At 55.1% G+C, this 18,570-nt stretch overlaps 1 protein-coding gene across 2 annotated transcripts; it reads left to right on the plus strand.

Moving 5' to 3' along the window:
- The first annotated feature begins 3,750 nt into the window (after nucleotides 1-3,750).
- CDX2 (caudal type homeobox 2) lies at nucleotides 3,751-9,697 on the plus strand. 2 transcript variants are annotated; one of them, XM_039860199.1, is made up of 3 exons: nucleotides 3,751-4,671; nucleotides 8,064-8,209; nucleotides 9,154-9,697. In XM_039860199.1, exons 1-3 carry the CDS (start codon nucleotides 4,125-4,127, stop codon nucleotides 9,379-9,381), a joined length of 921 nt encoding a protein of 306 aa, XP_039716133.1. In that variant the 5' UTR covers nucleotides 3,751-4,124; the 3' UTR covers nucleotides 9,382-9,697. The 2 variants fall into 2 exon arrangements, with proteins under 2 accessions (XP_039716133.1, XP_039716213.1); XM_039860279.1 differs by having other exon boundaries at nucleotides 4,125-4,671; nucleotides 8,064-8,205; nucleotides 9,154-9,277.
- The last annotated feature ends 8,873 nt before the right edge of the window (nucleotides 9,698-18,570 follow it).

Here is an 18,570-nt window from a genome sequence, read left to right on the forward strand (position 1 = left end):
AGGCCAGGTGCGGTTGCTGAGACATGCATTGCAGGCTCCAAGATTGTCGTCAAGCCTTCCTTTGTGGGTGTGTGTGTGTGTGGGGGGGTGCTGATTGGATGCAATGGCCGAGGAACTCCCTAAACTCCAGACAAGTGGAGCTTGAGTCATTTCTCCCCAGTGATGTAAATTGCTGAGCTGAAGAATATTATCAGACCACATTTTCTTCCTTCTTACTGTCCCTTAATTATCCTGAGAACGCGAGGCCAAGCAGGGTGAGGGTTTCCAGAGCAGGGGCGGAGAGGGAGTCGGGGAGGCTGCACAGCTGGATAATTTCCTTGATCTTAAGGGATTCAGAAAGCATCCACCTGCATGTGGGTAGAGACAGCCTTCCCTCTCTGAGTTACAAGGGTCACAGGCTCCCCAGTTTCCAGGAGCCGCAAATATGGGGAAAAGCAGGGTCCCCCAAGGTGGAGCAAACACTGGGGACCTTTGAGCAGGGAGGGAGCACTGTCAATGATCTGTGGATTCAAGGAGTGTCTCATCTGCCCAGAGGAGCAGCCGCCCCCTCCGGTGTCTCCGGCTCCCCATCCCCCTCTGTGCCCCTGTCCTTGCCACCAGGCGGGATCCTGGAAGCCTAGACCCTCTCCGAGGAATGTGGAATAGCCTCTACGCTGTCAGTAACAAAGAGATGTCTCTTTGATAACCAAGTCGTGGCTACCCCTGGAGTATTCCTGACACTTTATTTACCCGGATTTCTCTTCTCACAGTTTTGCCTTTAAAAGCCTGCTCTAGCTCTGGCTCCCGGGGACCCCCACTTCAGGCCCAGCTCCAGTCCAGCCCCGAACAAGCTGGCCTCTTCCACAGTGATTTGCTGAAGGTTTCTCTGGGTGAGTGGGTGGCAGGGGAGTTGAAGATCAAAGGTACTGGCTGGAAGGGAACCTCCACTACGCCTTGCGAGGCACTTCTCAGCTCGGGCCAAAGACTCTAAGAAAGCGGACAAGTGCTTGGGGTCTAGGACTGAGAAAGCTCTGCTCGGGCCCTGATGCAGGTGGCACCTGCATCCTCCTAGGGCCACTCGCCTGCACCCAGAGGGTGGAGGAGCCACCCTGTCCAGGGCTGGACTCGGAATAGGCACCCAACGAAAACATGCCGGAGACTAAGCCATCGGATGAGCAGATGCCGAGGGCCCCTTCCCATCAGCCACCTCTCTCAGACTGCTCCCACCACCCTGCCCCCGTGGGCGCCCAGATGGGCTCTCCCTGGACGTGAGGGGACACTTCCACTGTGAGAGCTTGTCCAAGGCCATCATTATCAGCTTCCTTCCCTTCACCCAACACCCCGGACCCCAGACACATGGGTGGGCCATGCTGCTTCCACAGGGTCCCCTTTTCACAATCGCTTCCTTTCTCCAGCCCTCGTACCCCAAGTGAGCCTCAGGCTTCCCTGCGCTCCAGGAGCCCTGGGGCCTGGCATGACCCCTGGGGCCGCGGCAACCCTGGCCACCCCCATTTGGGTGGGCAGGCCACAGCCCTCTCTCCAGGGCAGGGCACAGAGACACAGCTGGAAAACCGGGACAATTAGCTAGTGGCCTAGTGGCCGGCGGCTGGGCCATAAAAACGCAGGAAGTGGCCACCGCGGGGCGGAGGGGACGGCTGTCCCCAATAAAGTGATTGTTCCAAAGAATGCCCACATTCCGAAGACACGGGCTCGAGCCCGGCCTCGGCTGGCTTCCAGGGCTCGGGGTTTGGGAGGGGGAGTGGGGGACGGAAGGAGGGATTGTGTCTCCAGGAAGAGGAGGAAGATGCTTTCTAGATCAAACGTCTGCAGTGCCCATCACTTAACCTCTCACATTCCTGCCCATCAGGGCTGCAGACACCCCTTTCACACATGCACCCCATTCAATGGTTTGGGTTCTGTAATGGGGCTCGCAATTCCTTTTCTTTCTTTCTTTCTTTTTTTTTTTTTTTTTTTGAGAGGGTCCCTGATGACCTTTAAACTGAACCAGCTGGGCCCAGAAAGTCCTGGATTAGGCTGGTCCCACTTCTTGGAGCCACTCAGAAGCACAACCCTCCCCACCCCCAATCCCATTTTAACCCCTTTCCTTAAGAAACACAGAGAATGGGCGGAACCCGCAAGCAGGAGGCCCTGAATCTGCTTGGGCCTGGCGTCTGTGCACGGTGCAGCTTGGTGGGTGTCACCTGTGAACCAGAGAGGATGACACCAGCTTTGTTCCCAATCTAGGGAGATGTGAGGAACAAGGGAGATAAAGGACACTGGAAAGGGCCTCAGAGATGACAGGATGGAGTGACAAAAACCAGAGAGCGTTTGACAATGAGAACCAAGGGCAGGTCTCCAGGAGAGAGGCCAGCGCCCGGCCATCCAGAGCAGCGCGCTCAAAGCCACCCAGGCGGCCTGCCCAGGCCTGGGACTAGCCGTGCGAATCCTAGTCTGGCCGCGCCGTCTGAGGTCCGCGGGAAAGCGGATGGGGACCCACGCGGGCCCCTCCCCCTGGTTGCTACACCGACCCGGGCGCGTGCGCGAGCAGGATTTCGTCGTCGCCCTGCGCTCCTGTCACTGCAGATCCGCAGCCAGGCCCCGCATGCAAGGTCCCCACAGCCGCCAACGCCAGCCCCTGGCCCTTGGGACACCGTTTCAAAAACCAGGGCGGATCCTCTCAACCTGGCCTTACTCGAAGCTGTTCGGAAGAAATCACAAGTAATGGGCCGGGGGTCCCTTCCCATCCCTTGGAGATGAAAAACAATTTTCCTCCGAGAATATTTTACTTCGTAAAGGAGAAAGTGTTTTTTTAAGACCTAGGTATTATGTGTGACATATAAATACCTAGGTACATATGAGCAGACATTCTAGACTCCCTTTTCTCCTGCTTTATAATCACTTCTTTAAGTTTAGTAAACAGAAACGCGTAGCTGGCCGAATGTTCACAAACACGCGGTGTCACCAGCACCCCGCTCAAGGACCAGAATATGTATTACCTATGCTCTAGCACCCCCTCCCGCTCCCCTCCATCACTGCCCCCCACCCAGCCTGAGTTCTACCTCGGTTTGTAGTGAAGACTTCTGAGCCTTGAATGTAAATGCTTTAAATAAATAATAATAATAAATTGCTTTAACTTTCATCCAAAATGTGAGATGACCGCGGAGAGATAGCCTGAAGCTAGGGTCATAATGGATCTCGTGCCTCTGGGAGAATGATTTCCTTGGGGAAGAAAATAAATGATTAGCAGTGACAGTCCTTGGGGGGTGAGGGGAGGTGCTGGGGAGGGGGCCCACCAGTTATTTAAACCAGAGAAGGGGCGCCGAGGGGAAAAAATCTCCTCTGGCTGGGCTTGTCCCTCCTGGGTTGGCTGGAAACGTCGTCATCAAAGCAATGGTTTCCCTATTCTTTTATCTTGGGGTAGAAGGAGCCTTGACAATCCCCCCACCCCACACACACACCCTTCTGCAAATGCAGAAACACGACTCCTTAGTCCCCAAGCCCAGATTCCCACCAAGCTAGCTCTTCCCTCGCCACCCCCTTCTCTTGCAAGTCTCTTGATTTCATTCTTTGAACCTGTGACTGGAGGTTAAAGTGCACCAGGTTAGAAGGAGGAAGCTCTCGACAATAAAGGTTTGAATATTTAGCTGTGATCGGGTCGCGGCCCTCTCGCGAGCTCCCCCTCCCCTTATCTTTTAGGATGCAAATCGTGTTTGCGGGTGTTGGTGGGGGGTGGGGAGGGTCGTGCTCGCGGTGCGCGCTGCGCCCCGACGTCTCCGGCCATTGGTGTCTGTGTCATTACTAATAGAGTCCTGTAAACACTCGTTAATCACGGAAGGCCGCCGGCCCGGGGCTCACTCGCGCCAGCCTGTGGCGGGTCTTCTCCGCCTCTGCAGCCTAGTGGGAAGGAGGTGGGAGGAAAGAAGGAAGAAAGGGAGGGTGGGAGGGAGGAGACAGGCCAGTGGGAGGGACCGCCTCAGAGGCAGAAGCGCCGCGAGGAGTCAGCGGAGCACGGCGCGCGGGCTGCGGCGCAGCCACCCGCGGCTCCTCGCGCCCCCTCGCCGCCTCCCCTGAGCGCCCGCCCGCAGCCGTGGTCAGCGTGCGTCCCCAGGCAGCATGGTGAGGCTGGCTGTCGGGCCCTCGCCACCATGTACGTGAGCTACCTCCTGGACAAGGACGTGAGCATGTACCCCAGCTCCGTGCGCCATTCTGGCGGCCTTAACCTGGCCCCGCAGAACTTCGTCAGCCCCCCGCAGTACCCGGACTACGGCGGCTACCATGTGGCGGCCGCGGCCGCGGCGGCCGCGAACTTGGATACGGCGCAGTCCCCGGGCCCGTCGTGGCCCGCGGCGTACGGCGCCCCGCTGCGGGAGGACTGGAACGGCTACGCGCCGGGGGGCGCCGCGGCCGCCGCCAACGCCGTGGCGCACGGCCTCAACGGGGGGTCGCCGGCCGCCGCCATGGGCTACAGCAGCCCCGCAGACTACCACCCGCACCATCACCCGCATCACCACCCGCACCACCCGCCCGCCGCGCCGGCCTGTGCCTCGGGATTGCTGCAGACTCTCAACCCCGGCGCTCCCGGGCCCGGCGCCGCCGCCGCCGCCGCCGCCGAGCAGCTGTCCCCGGGCGGCCAGCGGCGGAACCTGTGCGAGTGGATGCGGAAGCCCGCGCAGCCGTCCCTCGGAAGCCAAGGTGAGCGCCGGCGCGCCCCGCGGGAGGGCGCCCAGGGAGGCGCGGACCCGGCGCCGGCCGCTGCGCGCGCCGCGTGCCCGCTGCGCACCTGGGCGTCGGGGGCTGTCTGGGGGCTCCGCGCCGGGAGGGAGGGGCGGCGGGGGCTTCCCCAGCTCCTGCGCCTGGGCTGGCGGGGGTCGGGGGTGAATATCGGGGGGTCTCACACCCCGTGCTCAGTGTAGGGCAAAGGAGCCGCCCGGCTGTGCGGGGTGGACCGCGTCCTCTCCCGCCGCTCGCTCGGGGCGCGCAGCTTCCAGCCGCCAGGAGGAGGGAGGCTGGGACTCCTCCGGCCGCGCTCCCGACCATTTCTCTCCACGCCCTCCTTCCGCGTCTGACTACTCAGGAAGAGCGGTGGCCCAGGGGGGCCCGGAGGGCGGCGCGTGGGACCTGATCTGGCCATTGCAGCCAGCTCCTGGGATCGGCGCCACAGCGAGTCGGGAGACCGGACAGAGGTGTCCGCTCTAGGACTCGGGGGAAGGGGGCGCGCCCGGCCTTTGAACCTTTGATCTGTAAAGGGGTCATTTCAATCAGAAACTGGAAGGCTAAGGGCAAGTAGCTGCGGGAGGGAGGAAACCTTGGTGGGCATTCAGGCGCTGCTCCAGGCAGGGACCATTCTCCCTAATCAAGGGTCTTAGAAGGTGTGCGTGCGTGCGTGCGCGCGTGTGTGTGTGTGTGTACGTACGTACACACGCATGCGGTCAAGAAGCTTGCTCAAGAGATGACCCTGCAAAGATCCTGGGTTTGCGGGACTGTGGGGCTCATGGGTTCCAGGTCTTCGCTTCTGGTGTCGGGCTGTGTGTCAGGGCGGGCAGGAAGAGCGGATAGGTGTGTGAGGGAGCGTCCTGGTGGCGGTCCCCTTCCCTCCATGAAGTCCTCCCCGCCCGCTGCACTTCCGCTTTTCCCTCTTCCCTCCTTTCCGACCCAGCCAGGCCGCAGGCCGGTTATGGCCACCTCGCAGAGGTGTCTAGCCTATGTCAGCCGTGTAAATCAGAGCGCCGCTGGGGGTTGTCTCTGGGCACCGGTTTCTCCGCCACTGGGCACATGCCAGGACCGTCCAGGTGGGAAACGCGGCCACCCAGGGTAAAGCCCACAGGGCCAGCCTCGCAACCTCCACTTGGTCCCTATCTCGCGTAGGAACAGGCCCCGCTCGCAAAGGAGGCTCCCTTTCCCGAGCCTGCCCGGGACGCAACTGGCGGGGGCCGGGAGGCCTCAGGGAGCCAGCCGGGAGAGCGCGGGGTGGGGGCGAGGAAGAAGGGGAGCCGCAGGAGCCCGGGCCGCGGGGTCAGCAGATGAGAGGCCGCTGTGAAGTCCCGCACCGAGGTGGCAAGGCCGCAGCCGGCGCCGGGCGCCCTTGTGATGTTGCTGTAGGGGGGGCCGCGGCCCGCGGGCCGGAGCCGGGCTCCTCTGCGGAGCGTCATCTGTCAGGGGCGAGGGGGGTGGTGCCCGGCCCGGCCCGCTTTGATATACACCTTCCCAGCCCTGGCTTTGTCTCTTTTAGGGCCCGGAAAGAGGGTGGTGACTTTCGCAGTCAATAATGAATTCTGGCAAGTCCCTCTCATCTCTTCCCCTCCTCCAGCCTCCTCCTTGGTTCCCAGAGGGTGCGGGGCGCCTCCGAGACCCTTGCGCGCGGGTCGCAGAGCGCAGGGGTCCTGGTCACCGCGTTCCCCGGCGCGTCCGGGATACTGAAAGGGCGGCACTCTAGCAAGAACCGTCCCCAAGCACCCCAAGTTGCTACTGAGGAGCTGGGCTCGGAGGACTCCTGCGCGCCCCACTCCGCAGCCCTGGAGATGTCCTTTGTGGCTCCAACCTGGCTCCAATGCCAGGCGCGCCTCTGCTTTCTGCGCGACCCGATCTGAGTCTCGGGCTCCTCATCTGTGCAAAGGGGCGATTCCCACCGGCAGCCTCGCGTGGCGTGAGGCGGGGACGCGTGGGGACGCGCGCACCCCTAGGAAGGCCCTCGGGACGTGTTAGTCCCCTTCACTTTCTTCGCGGGCGCGGGGTCGGGGCCGCTGGGCCCATTCAAATGCGCCTGGCGGGCCGTGTTTATGCTAATGTGCCTGGCGGGGAGGGGGATGAAAGCCGGGCCGCCATTTGCTCAGTAGTGGTAATTCAAACAGAATGCGGTTGTTATTAAGGCATTGAAAGGGCTTTTCTTTGATAAGATCGCCTTGTCCTGCATTGTTTGCGACTGTGTTCCCCTTTCAGCGGCTTGGGGGAGCTCCCGCTGACCCGGCCTGTATCTTCCCAGGGCGCTTTTGTTGTGGTTTGCAAAGGGTTTTACCTGAACAAAGTCGGCCTGCGGGGCATTAAACACCTCCAAGCAGCTCCCAGACCTTTAGATCTTCCTGTTGGACTGGGCAGTGGGCGATAGAACCAGTTCTGCTGTCATAAGACCCCGGCCTGGCCGGGACTGTGCCGAGGGTTGACCCAGGACACAGACCCGGTGGAGAGGCCAGGCTAGGTAGGGCCTGCTCGGACTGCGCCGGCTCTATTTGTCAAGGCCCTTCAGTAAAACAATCAATCCGAGGTTTAATATGTTGACAATCCAATGAGCACAGATCCTGGTCAGGATAGCTCTGGTGGGGTTTGCAGCCGAAATAAATGGGGGACTGCAAAAGAAAAAAGTGGGAAATGCCAAAGCAGTTTCCACAGGTGTGTGTGTGTGTGTGTGTGTGTGCGCGCGCGCGTGTGTGCGTGTGTGTATATATATACACACATATAATGTCCCCAGCGGGAGGGGCTTTCTGCTTGCCAGGCCCCAGCTGGGAATTCCTCCAGAGGGTTGTAGTGCTCTGGGGGATACTTCTGGTGCTTTGAGAAAACCTGTTCCCTCCTGCACCCCGCTTTTCACTTGGAATAAAGCAAACAGAAAATAACCCCCACCCCTCCTCCACCCCCACCACATAGCCAGGATCGCAGCTGCTTTTCGGTGGGCCACGGTCTCTGGCAGGCCTGAAAATCTGAATATTCCTGGGACTCTGTCTGGCTCCTGTCCCCTTGGGCCTAGGACTCTACTACTGTATTTGATTCACCAAAAGGGTTTGGGTTCTGCTTTTCTTCTGTATGAGGTTCCTGGTTTTGTTTTTCAGTTAAAACACACACACACACACACACACACACACACACACACACACACACACACTTAACCCCTACTGAGTTAGTTTAGTTGAGGAGAGCCCCCACGCCCCACCCCCGGACCCTCTGGGGGGTCTTGTCAAACCCCGCAGGTACCAGCCAAACCCCGGCCCCCCAGGGCGGCACAGGAAGAGAAATGGCCTTTGGGTTAGGGAGGTTTGTCATTACCCATGACTGATGGGCTGCCCTGCAGTTCTCAGCCCTAATTCTTCCTCCAGTGAAAACCAGGACGAAAGACAAATACCGGGTCGTGTACACGGATCACCAGCGGCTGGAGCTGGAGAAGGAGTTTCACTACAGCCGCTACATCACCATCCGGAGGAAAGCTGAGCTGGCGGCCACGCTGGGGCTCTCCGAGAGGCAGGTGGGAACCGCCCTGCTCCATCCGGGGCCTGGTCACCGCCAGGCCGGGCCGCGCGGGCGGTGGGGAGAGTTAGAGGTCCGGCGGGAGCATCCACCTAGTTCCGTGGGCAGATGAAAGCAGGATGGAAGAGCATTTTGCTTCTGAATACTTTTTTTGAAAAGGCTCTTTCCACCTGTGGTTGTCTTTTTATTTGATGATGCCGATGTTTTTTGGGTTTTTTTTTTTCTTTCTATTTTGTGGGGTCTGGAGGGGTAAGAAAAAAAAAACCAATATTAGTTTCATCCAGAATACTATTTGGGTCAAAAAAAAAAAATGACTTAAAGACCTATTCTCTTAGGGCCCAGCACTATATGGGGAAAAAAAAATATTAATGGAGGAACCCAATCCCTGCCCATAAAAACTTGAGGAGCGAGGCTGGGCTCCTGAACTCTCTACGTCGTCTAGAAAAAAAATAAAATAAAAAAGCAGGCCAAAATCGCAGCCAGGAAGCCCCACATTAAATCTCATTGTCGGCCCCAAGGTGAGGAATATTGCTTTTCAGTTTACGCTGAGAGGCCAAAGGTCGTCTTCGGAAGTACCTCCAAGACTGGCCTCCTCTTGCTCAGTGTTAGAAGGAGCCTTGGGTTTCTGTTTTCCTCAGTTGGGAGACTCTGAGCTTTTCCAGAAGTGTTGTAGGTAAAGGTTCCTTTGCAAGGAGATCTGGGGACCAAGGAGGGAGGAAGGCTCTGCTCTCAGGAGATGGAATCGGGCTGGGGAAAGGGCTCCAGCTTGGGCTGCTAGGGGGAGACCTGCGGGGAGGCGGAGACGGGGGGTTCGGGGTCCTTCCGTCCGGGCGCTTCTTCAGCTGCGGAGGGAGACATTGGTACTAGCGGGGAAGCCTCGTCCTTCCTCCCCACACCCATTCTCTTCTTCACCTTCTGCTCTCTCCACCTTTCCGTTTCCAGGTTAAAATCTGGTTTCAGAACCGCAGGGCGAAGGAAAGGAAAATCAACAAGAAGAAGCTGCAGCAGCAGCAGCAACCGCCGCCGCCCGCACCCCAGCCGCCCCCGCCACAGCCGGGTCCTCTGAGAAGTGTCCCGGAGCCCCTGAGTCCTGTGTCTTCCCTGCAGGGCTCCGTGCCTGGGGTTCTGGGGCCAACTGGAGGGGTGTTGAACCCCACCGTCACCCAGTGACCTGCAGTGGCCTGCAGCAGCAGAGCAATTCCAGGCTGAGCCATGAGCAGCGTGGACTCGGAGTCCTCGGGAGAGACCCTTTCCTCCCGCCCACAAATGTGCACTATCTTATCCAGCTCTCAGAGGAAAAACGGGGCCAGGCGTAGTAAAGACAAGCGCGGCTGGAGGCCTCAAGGAAGACATCGTCCCAGATATTTTGACCTTTTCAGGTCTGACTCTTTCTGCCTGTGAGGAGACGGAAAATGACAACCACGTGGTCCTGGCAGAAGCAGTGCCTGGACTGGCTAAACAGACCAGGCTTTCGGCCCCTTCCTCCCCAGCTCTTTGCCTTCGAAATCTGCAGGATGCATCTCTGGTTGGAGCTGAGGGGACAGGGGGACTGGGGGGGTGGGGGGTGGGCTCCAGTGCTTGGAGCCAAGATGGCTACTGCCTGCTCACTGCTGTCCAAGGACCAGCTGGCCCCTCCTGCCTCAACGCCAGCAAGATTCAGACTGCAGAAGCCAGAGGCAGCTAAGATAGGGACCTGGACCCACCAAAGACTGCTTAACCCCCAGATTGTCTTTCTTCTTTTCCCTGCCCAGACCAGGAAAGGCTCTGGCTGGTCAATGTGCACTGGTTGGGCTGTGAGGGGGGTGGTTCTTGGACTCCAGGCCTGACAAGGGGGCCCGGGACAGAGCCTTGTTTAGAAAGCCTGTCACCAGAGCTTCTCTGGGCTGGATGTATGTCAGTGCTATAAATGCCAGAGCCGACCTGGACTTCCTGTCATTTTCACAATCTTGGGGCTGATGAAGGAGAGTTGTTGTTGCTGCTGTTGGGGCTGTTGGTCTGTGTGACATCCAAGCCCGCCTTTCAAAAGCCTTCTGGATCCAGCGGGGAGAGGTGTGATATGGTGAAGGGAAGTGGGCGTATTTGAACACGGTTGGATATTTTTTTCTAAAGAGGAAAAAAAAAAAAGATAAATGACTTTCCAGATTTCAGATTCTGTATTTGTTGTTGATTGTTCCGGGATTATTATTATTTTTTTTTTAAGAAATGAAAATCTTCTCGATTTGCTAGTGAGAATTAGCAAAATCAGGGACGGGGGCGGGGGGCGGGGGCAGTGTGTGGAAAAGGTTATCTGGACAACCTCATTTTACCCCAGAGCGTCAGAAGCCTTGAGGGAGCAGGTTCGAGACCTTCCCTGCCCCCAAGCCTGAGCCCAGCCTTGGATTGTGGGACGTGAGGTTTTCATGGGGGAGCCTTTGGGCCAAATGCACATCTGAATGGGCCGAGTTTTGGGGCCTCAGGGTCAGAGAGCCCCCCTCATAGCGTGTCATCGAATTCACAACGAGGCAGTTGCAGACGTCCAGTCCCCTTCACCGGTGATTCCCTTCTCCCTGGGGATGCCTCACGATCCGGCTAGTTAAACAGGAGCCTTAAGTTAAAATATTTTATTTCCTGTTTTCCCAAGGCAACATTTCCATGAATATGGTCTACTGTGAGTCTCCGGCATTGACATGGGCCCCTTTCTGCCTCCACCCCTTGCCCTGTCCGGCGCTGTCCTTATCCACACCCCACCCCATCCCACCTACCCCCTGAAACAAGAAGTGAAGAACCAGCCTAAGAACATCCTTTGAGTGATGGCTGCTCGTTATGCGCCCCATCGGTTGGGGCCGGGCTGCTGTCCTTGAGGTTCTTGGTCCTCCTGTTCCGGGAAGAAGAGCTTCGCTCTCCCTTTTCGATCTTCCCATCAGTCCTCCCAGCCCTAATCGGCGGCTCTGCAGAGGGAGGAGGCGCCCCGAGGGCCGGGGAGGACGACAGAGCTGCGAGACGTGGCCGCTCGCCCGCAGCATCCCCCGGGGTCCGTGGCCCTTCCTGGTGGCGCATTCTCGGGGCTGGCCAAGGGGCTCCGGGGGGACTGGCCTCCGAGTGGGAGGGAGAGTGCCGGGCCGCCTCTCCACGCGGGAAGCCGGCTCGGGGTCCGCGGAGAAGGGACACCGTCGGGGCCCCCGGGTGTGCGGGCGCCGGGAGGGGAGCGCGCCCGCCGCGCCCCCACGCCCGCACCCTCGCCGCCGCCGCGGTTGCTATGCGTTGCCGTGAAACGCCTGTCAATAAACCTTGTTTGGACAGTGGAGCGAGAGCACAAGGGTTGTTTGCTTAGTGGTTAGAGGTTCAAAAGTCGGCATTGTCCCGCTGCAAGCGATTACGAGCTCGTCCCCTTGCCGGCCGGCCGGGCGCGCGCGCGCGCGCGCGCGGGGCGCTTCCGGCGAGGGGGGCGCGCGCGGCCGCTCCGAAAAGCCAGGCCCCGCTCGGGCCGCGACCCGCCAGCCACTGTCCCATTGGGGGCCCCGCGAAAGGCAAGACACGCGGAGCCTCGCCAGCCAGCGAGGCCACCGCGCTTCCGACGCCAGGACACCCCCGCGCACCCCCGGAATGAGCCCGAGGGAACACGGGGACGCGGCCCGAGGGCGCTTAGCGAGGTCGGCGCCGGGAAGCCCGGGTTTCTATTTGCTAGAACGACTTCGCGGCGGCGGGCGCTTCTGGCGCTGGGCGGGGCGGGGTGGGGGGCCCCCCGGAATCCCTCGGCCTTCCGGCGCCCTGTTCCTGGCTCGGGCCGCCAGGGGGCGCGCGCGCTCTGGGAAGACGTGGGGCCGCGCTCCTGTCGCCTCCCGAGTGGACCCGGAAAGGGACCCCATTTTGACCCAGCTGCAAAGTGCCAGCTCCAGCACCTCTTTCACTCCGGCCGCTTCCAAACTGGGGCTCGGAGAGATTTCCCCATTATGGCCCCGAGCCCGTCGAAACGAAGTTCAGCTAAGGCAGGCGCAGGAGATTCTTGGATCTGTTCGATCTTCAAGAAAAACTAATTTGGCGGGACAGAGCTACCCACCATTCACTCTAAAAGAGTCTTTTTGCACGAGATATTTCCTTAAAGAAATTACCGTAATATGAGTACGATACTAATACATGGGAAGACTGAGAACTTGGGATAAATATGGGGTGGGAAAGTACCAGCATTGTGGAACTCATGTCAAAAAAGGTGTATATGGAGAGAAATCAGCCTGAGTCTTTTTTTTTTTTCCTGTGAGTAATTCATGGCTTTACCATATTCATCCAATAAAGTTAACAAGATGGACTGCTAAAGAAAGCAATAAAAGTTTCAATGAGTTTCACTTCTTTCTGATAGTATCCAGTAAGATGCCTCTGTCAGTCAAGAAAACCCATCTGAAACAGAAATCTAAATATGTAAACAGCAATAGTCTTGCTGATGTTATTTCCGAATACCCAGGAAAAAATAAGGGAAGGCAGAAATGAAAGAAATCTCGGCTGCAGAATCTTAAGAAGAGTTTTTTTATAGTTTTTTTAGGGGCCCTATTCACACCTGGTTTTAGAGACAGGCTGCTATTTACCAGTTTAATGACCTTGGGGAGATCACAAGCTCTGAGCCACCACTTCCGCATCTGCAATACAGGGACCAAATGAGGCAATGTACGCGATTGCCAGTTACAGCATCTACTTACGAGGAGATCCGGGTCATCACACAGAAGTGCTGCTGCTTTTTATCGTGAACCATCTTCACTGCAAAGTGCTCAAGGGTCCTTACGAAGAACCTTTGAACAAGGATGTCTCTATCACGATAGAATAACCCCTCCCCAGAGTGGTTTCTAATGCATTCGGGTTTGCTTACTTCAAAATAGCCTCAAGTCTGTTGTGTCTTCATTTCCATAGTCTCTATGTCGACGCAAAATCTCAAGTGGCAAAGCGCTAACCTTTCAGATGTGAAGGTGAGTTCCTGATCTGCATAGCTTATTTGCCCTTTCATCTACCAGAAGAATGTCCCCAAACACAGTTGTACTCAGGAGACAGATTAGTTGAGGATGTGGTTGGGAACCTCCTTAAAATTGATCGGGACACTTTTTGAAGTTTCTTTATTTTGAAACAATTTCCATCCCACCATCTCCATATCGGTTCCGTACTCTTTATTTTGTTATTTGATTTTAAGTATTTAAGTTTAAAATTTTTTAATTGGAATCATTTTCTTAAATCCCGTTTGGACCATACAAACTTGCAATCCCCATAGCTCTCACATTTAGCCATTTTTTTCCATTGCCTTTTTCCTCTCCCTTCTCCCCTTCTTTGTCAAGAGGATGACTATGATTTTAGCAACCAAGCAGCTTTTATTGATAACTGTGGGATGAGCTGAGTGATCCTGGACTAAAACAATCACTAATATACTTAGCTACAAATCGGAGGGAAGGGGGAATATTTACTTCTTATAGCATTACTTTCTTAAAATTTATGAAATTAGAGCTAGAAAAAAAAAATCCTTCAATTGCCAAACAAGGAAAGTAGAATCTGTCAGTTACCGAGATTATACCAACATTTACCTTGACGTTCTTCTTGGAAGAATCAGTTTGGAGAAGGTGGGGGCAAACGCATAGGTGACCTTTTGGCTCTAATGTCTCTGGTATCCAAACATTATATTTGTTTTAACAACAACTTTTCCAAATTGGGATTTGTCATCGATCTCGGTGGACATAGATAACATCAACTAGCTTGTCAGAGCCTCAAAGTTAAATGACTAGTTTGTTCTTTCTGCAGGATCCTGGCGATTCGGTGTTAGAGATCAAACCCATAGACCAGCACACGACCAGTTGTGATCCATAAAAAGTTTCTTGAGATTAAATGATAACCCAATCGTTCCTTCACACATGTACATTTCCTTAAAAATAATATTCAGCTCATGCATTGAGTTTATGTTCCAGTATTTTATTGATAAGTAAGAACCCAGGCATTCATGCGTTTTACTACCTGTGTTTTAATTTCTAGGAAAGGAATTCTTTTAAAATTGTTCATATGTTATCTCAGAATTTCCAGGATCGATGGTCTGTTATCATAACACATTGTATCTGCAGTATGACAATAACAGATTTTATACAAGTGGTGGTTGATAAATTCCTCTCCGACCTCAGGAAAGCAAACAATGCAAAACAATGTAGGAGCTATGGTACAATGGCGTGTTGTGTGGCACTAAAATAATTTTAATTTATTGTCGATTAGCAGAATCAGCAGCAAAGATTAAGTACCTAAACCACAGATTAGGAGTTGTTAAAAGTGACCTGGGCAGGCTCTAAAGACACTCATTATACTGTTATTTAACTCTGTGTACACAATGTATTTAAAAAAACAACCACAACAAAACTCAACATAACTAGATTCTATTTTCAGCTCCCCCCGCCCCACCGCCACTCAGTTTTCTAGGCAGAATTAGAGTTGGGTGTAAGTGCATTGTCAGAAACAAACAAAATAAAGACACAATTAAACAAGAACCAGAGACCATTGTCCAATAAATAGCGACACAGAAGCACGCAGAATGAACAAAAAGGCTGCCTGTCTGGTATCCACACATATGAGAAAGAAAAATGTAACTCCCTTTCTCAAACTACTTTATTGAAAATAATGTAAATTTCAGAAATTCAAATTCCTCTATTTTCATTCGTTCCTGTTAAAATGTTCATCATGCCCGTGAATTCCATCTAAGCATCTTTATACTTTTAGATATCTGTTAGTAATATCTTGTTAAACACATTAGATGTTTATTCAGCTACCGTTCTTGGTCATGATCTTAAGTCCACAGAAAACCTACGATCAGCGTTTATTTCTCATTTCTTGAGTCTGAGTTAAAGTCTTGAAATGTACATCTGGTATTAGGGTTGCTTTTCTTGGGTGGACACTTGGCCAGAACTGACAGCTAAGAGGCCAAATGACCAAATGGACTAAATGACCAAATGACAGTGCCATCAGCAGCTGTTCAGTGGGTCAGTTTTTAGATGGACTTCGTAGTACGAAATAAAGCTACCTTTGCAAATCTAAAGCCAGACAAAACAGGCAAGAGGTGAGCCCTTTCTTCAGCGGGAACTTTTCATTTATCGCGACCTCCCACTTCTCCCTCAGAGAAACTGGATTTGAAGCTGAATGTTTTAGACAGAAACAATGGAATAAGTCCCTGCTCATGCTCAAAGAGACCAGTTGTCTAATACGGGCTGGGGAGAAGCACTGGGCCTGGTATCAAGACATCTGTGCTGGCGGCCCAGGCCTTAGGGAAGACACAGCTCAGGAGGCAGGGGCCTCGCCCTTCCCCTGCGGCCTGGATGGACGAGTCACCTGACTTCAGGCTCCTGGACCCTCCGCAAGGCCACCAGAGCCCACCGCCCAAGCACCACGTGCCTAATCCAGCTCTCCAACGACAGGTGTCCAAAAAGGCCGCGCTCCCCGCGGCAAGCCGGCCTCTCCCGGGTGTGGGGACAAGCGAGGGGCCGGGCCGCCGGGCCTCCGCCCAGAAGCCGCGCCCGCCAGGCGCGAGGCGCTGGGGACGCCACTGTGTCGCCGTCGCCTGCGTCCCCGGAAGTCGCGCCTCGAGGTTCCAGGCACTTTCTTTGTCTTCTCTGGAACAGCTGGGGCTCAGCAGCTGCTTCGGTCATCACGGTTAAACGTCCTAGGACGTGTGACGGGCGCGCCCCGCTGTGGTCGGGGAGGTGCGCGGAGCCCCGGCCGCGAGGGCGCACGGCCCGGCGAGGAGCGCTCGGGGCGGCGCCCGGGAAGGCGGGGGGACTGGGCCGGGGGGACCGGGCCGGGGGCGTGGGCCGGGGCGTGGGCAGGCTCAACCCCGCTCGCGGCGGCCCCGCCTGTGTCCCCGCCCGCGTCCCCGCCCGTGTCGCGCGGCCCGGCCAGCGCGAGGCACCCGGCAGGCGGCGCTGCTGCCCCGGCGGAGAGGACGGAGCGGCCGGGGCCCCGGCTGATGGCTCGGTCCCCACCCCGCCGCTGACCCGAGAGCCCGAGGGCCGAGCTGGGGCAGCGGGCCTGGGGGGACGCTGCGGGGGGACCCCGCGCCCTTCCCGCGCCTCGGCTGCTTCACCCGCCCGCAGCGGAGCGCACGGGGTCGGAGGTCCATCGCAGGGGCGTCGCCTCGAGCTGCGGGTGCGAACGAACCCCCCTCGACCTGCCCCCCTTCCCGAGGGGCGCCGTCGCACTTGTGCCCCCGGCTCTTCTCGCGGCCACCCAAAGGGGCGGGGGAGGCCCTCTCCCCCAGAGACGCGTCGGGCTCGGGGTCGCCCGCCGCTCCCGCTTCATCCCGGCGGCAGGGAAGCGTCTCCCTGGTCACCAGCCTCCGGATGCTTTCCCGTTTCAACGATCGGCGGCGGTTTGAGGGCTGATCCCCAATCCGGGCCCACTTTGGGGAGAGTGGAGGGTGTGGGGGTGGGGGAGGGCGGAACCCCTCTTCATCTCGGCTCACAGCTAAATAATTTACTCAAGGTCGCCTCTGCCTGCCAACTCCCTTCCCTGCACCGCCGCCCTGGACTTCCTGCTTGGTGAAGCCCCGGGGAGAGAAAGGCCACGTCCTAATAAAAGTTAATATTAATCGTGGGGGAGGCGTCGCGCAGGTGCCTCGCTGATACTTCGCCTTCCGCTCTCGCCCCCTCCTCCTCCAAGCCAGGTCCGCTGCTCTGGAGACGGGACTCGCACTTGGGGCGCATTCCGGAAATAAGGGCGCTGGAATAAGGACCCTTGGGCCACGCGCTTTGCAAACGTCCTCCGGGTCCCCGAGCGCAGAAGGTGGCAAAGGTCGAGAGTGCACACAGTAGCAGCCGCGCGGAAGCAGCGCCCGCCCGCCGGCTCTGGCTCGAAGGCGCAGAGTTAAGAGATAAGCGGGCGGGAGAGTCAGCAGGGTCGACAGGAGAGGGACCGGCAGGAAGGGAACAGGCAGAGCAAACTAAGGAGAGGCGGATGGGAGGGTGCGGGGAGCGAAATTTATCTGCAGTGGCCTGAGGTGTTTAGCAAAAGTTAAAAAAATAAAGTAAAATAAGGCAAGAAACCAATACAATATCTAACCGTGACAAGGGCACTTTGTCCTAACGTGTGGGGCAAAGGATTCCGACATGCTGCCTTTCCCATAGCAGAGTCCGGTTTGGTTTAAGCTTTTGTTAACACAAGCTAATTGTTTTAAGAAATTACAATTCCTTCCAACCAATTTAAGCTGTGCAGAAATGTGAAAATGAGTTAATAATTTCTCTTCCATTCTTTGAGTCCTAGCCCTCTAGGATACCAATATTAACACCCTGGGCCATATCCTTCCAAGCATTTTTTGTGCATACACAAACATACATCATCTCATTCTCCTTTTAGCTCTCCTTTTCAAAAAAGCACCCCAAACGGCGTCATACTTTCCTTTGTGACTTGCTTTTATCACTTAATAATATGTCATGGTCATTTCTCAAGCTCACTACTTATAAATCCAACTGATTCTCTTTAATAGCCACCACATTTTATAAATTTGGGTATACCAGAATTTTATTCGTTCGTTTCTTCAATGATTTATTTGAATGTTTATTTCGTTAGGTGCTGGGAGAACAGCATTAAGATCACAGATAAGAATCCCTGTTTTGGGGGAGCTTACTTTCTAGAAGGGAGAGACGGAAAATAAGCATATTTACTTAATTACTTGCCTACTGATGGATATTCAAGTTGTTGTCAGCATTTTGCTATTATAAACGGTACAAACACAAACATCTTTTCACATGTATTCTTTTGTAGCTTATTTTTTTTAAAGGATAGATTCCTTAAATTGGAAATGATACATCAAAGAACGTGCTAAATTTTTACTTTAATAAATATAGTTACTGCTTTCAAAAAAAATTTGGCAATTCACATTACCATCACGGGTACCTATGAATGAGTTCTCCTTTCTCGATAGCCTCTTTGCACTAGAGGGTTATCTTTTAAGTTTTTCTTAATCTGATGAACAGAAAATGGTAACTAATTAAATTTTACAAGCATAATTATTCAGCAGGTTGACCATATTTTCATGTTTATCGGACATTTACATTTTCTCTGATTTGCTTGGATCTATTATTTTCTAGATTTTTATTTAATCTTTGCGACAACCAATCTCTATCCCTGTGAGAGAGGTTCTAATCCAGGTTTTTCTGATGTCAGACACTGTGCTATTTCGACCACCACTGAGTCTAATCTTTGAATGTAGCAGACTTTCTAAGTATAAAGGCGAAGTAACGAGTTATAAAGAAAACAATGGATAACTATCAAAAATTGGATTTTCCAAATTTAAGAGCAAAACAAAAGACCAAAAAAGTTATCTGCTACAAAAATGACAGGATTGTTATCTTTAATATATAAAAAATTCAATGCAAAACGATA

Source organism: Pteropus medius, unplaced genomic scaffold (genome assembly GCF_902729225.1).
Source record: "Pteropus medius unplaced genomic scaffold, Ma_sr-lr_union100, whole genome shotgun sequence".
In the NCBI taxonomy this organism is placed as follows: domain Eukaryota; kingdom Metazoa; phylum Chordata; class Mammalia; order Chiroptera; family Pteropodidae; genus Pteropus; species Pteropus medius.

Excerpts from the sequence above, each read along its gene's own strand:
- CDX2 (XM_039860199.1), top strand. The coding sequence starts at position 4,125 with ATGTACGTGAGCTACCTCCTGGACAAGGACGTGAGCATGTACCCCAGC. Across the intron at positions 4,672-8,063 it reads GCCGTCCCTCGGAAGCCAAG|TGAAAACCAGGACGAAAGAC; the intron begins GTGAGCGCCGGC and ends TTCTTCCTCCAG. Across the intron at positions 8,210-9,153 it reads TGGGGCTCTCCGAGAGGCAG|GTTAAAATCTGGTTTCAGAA; the intron begins GTGGGAACCGCC and ends TTCCGTTTCCAG.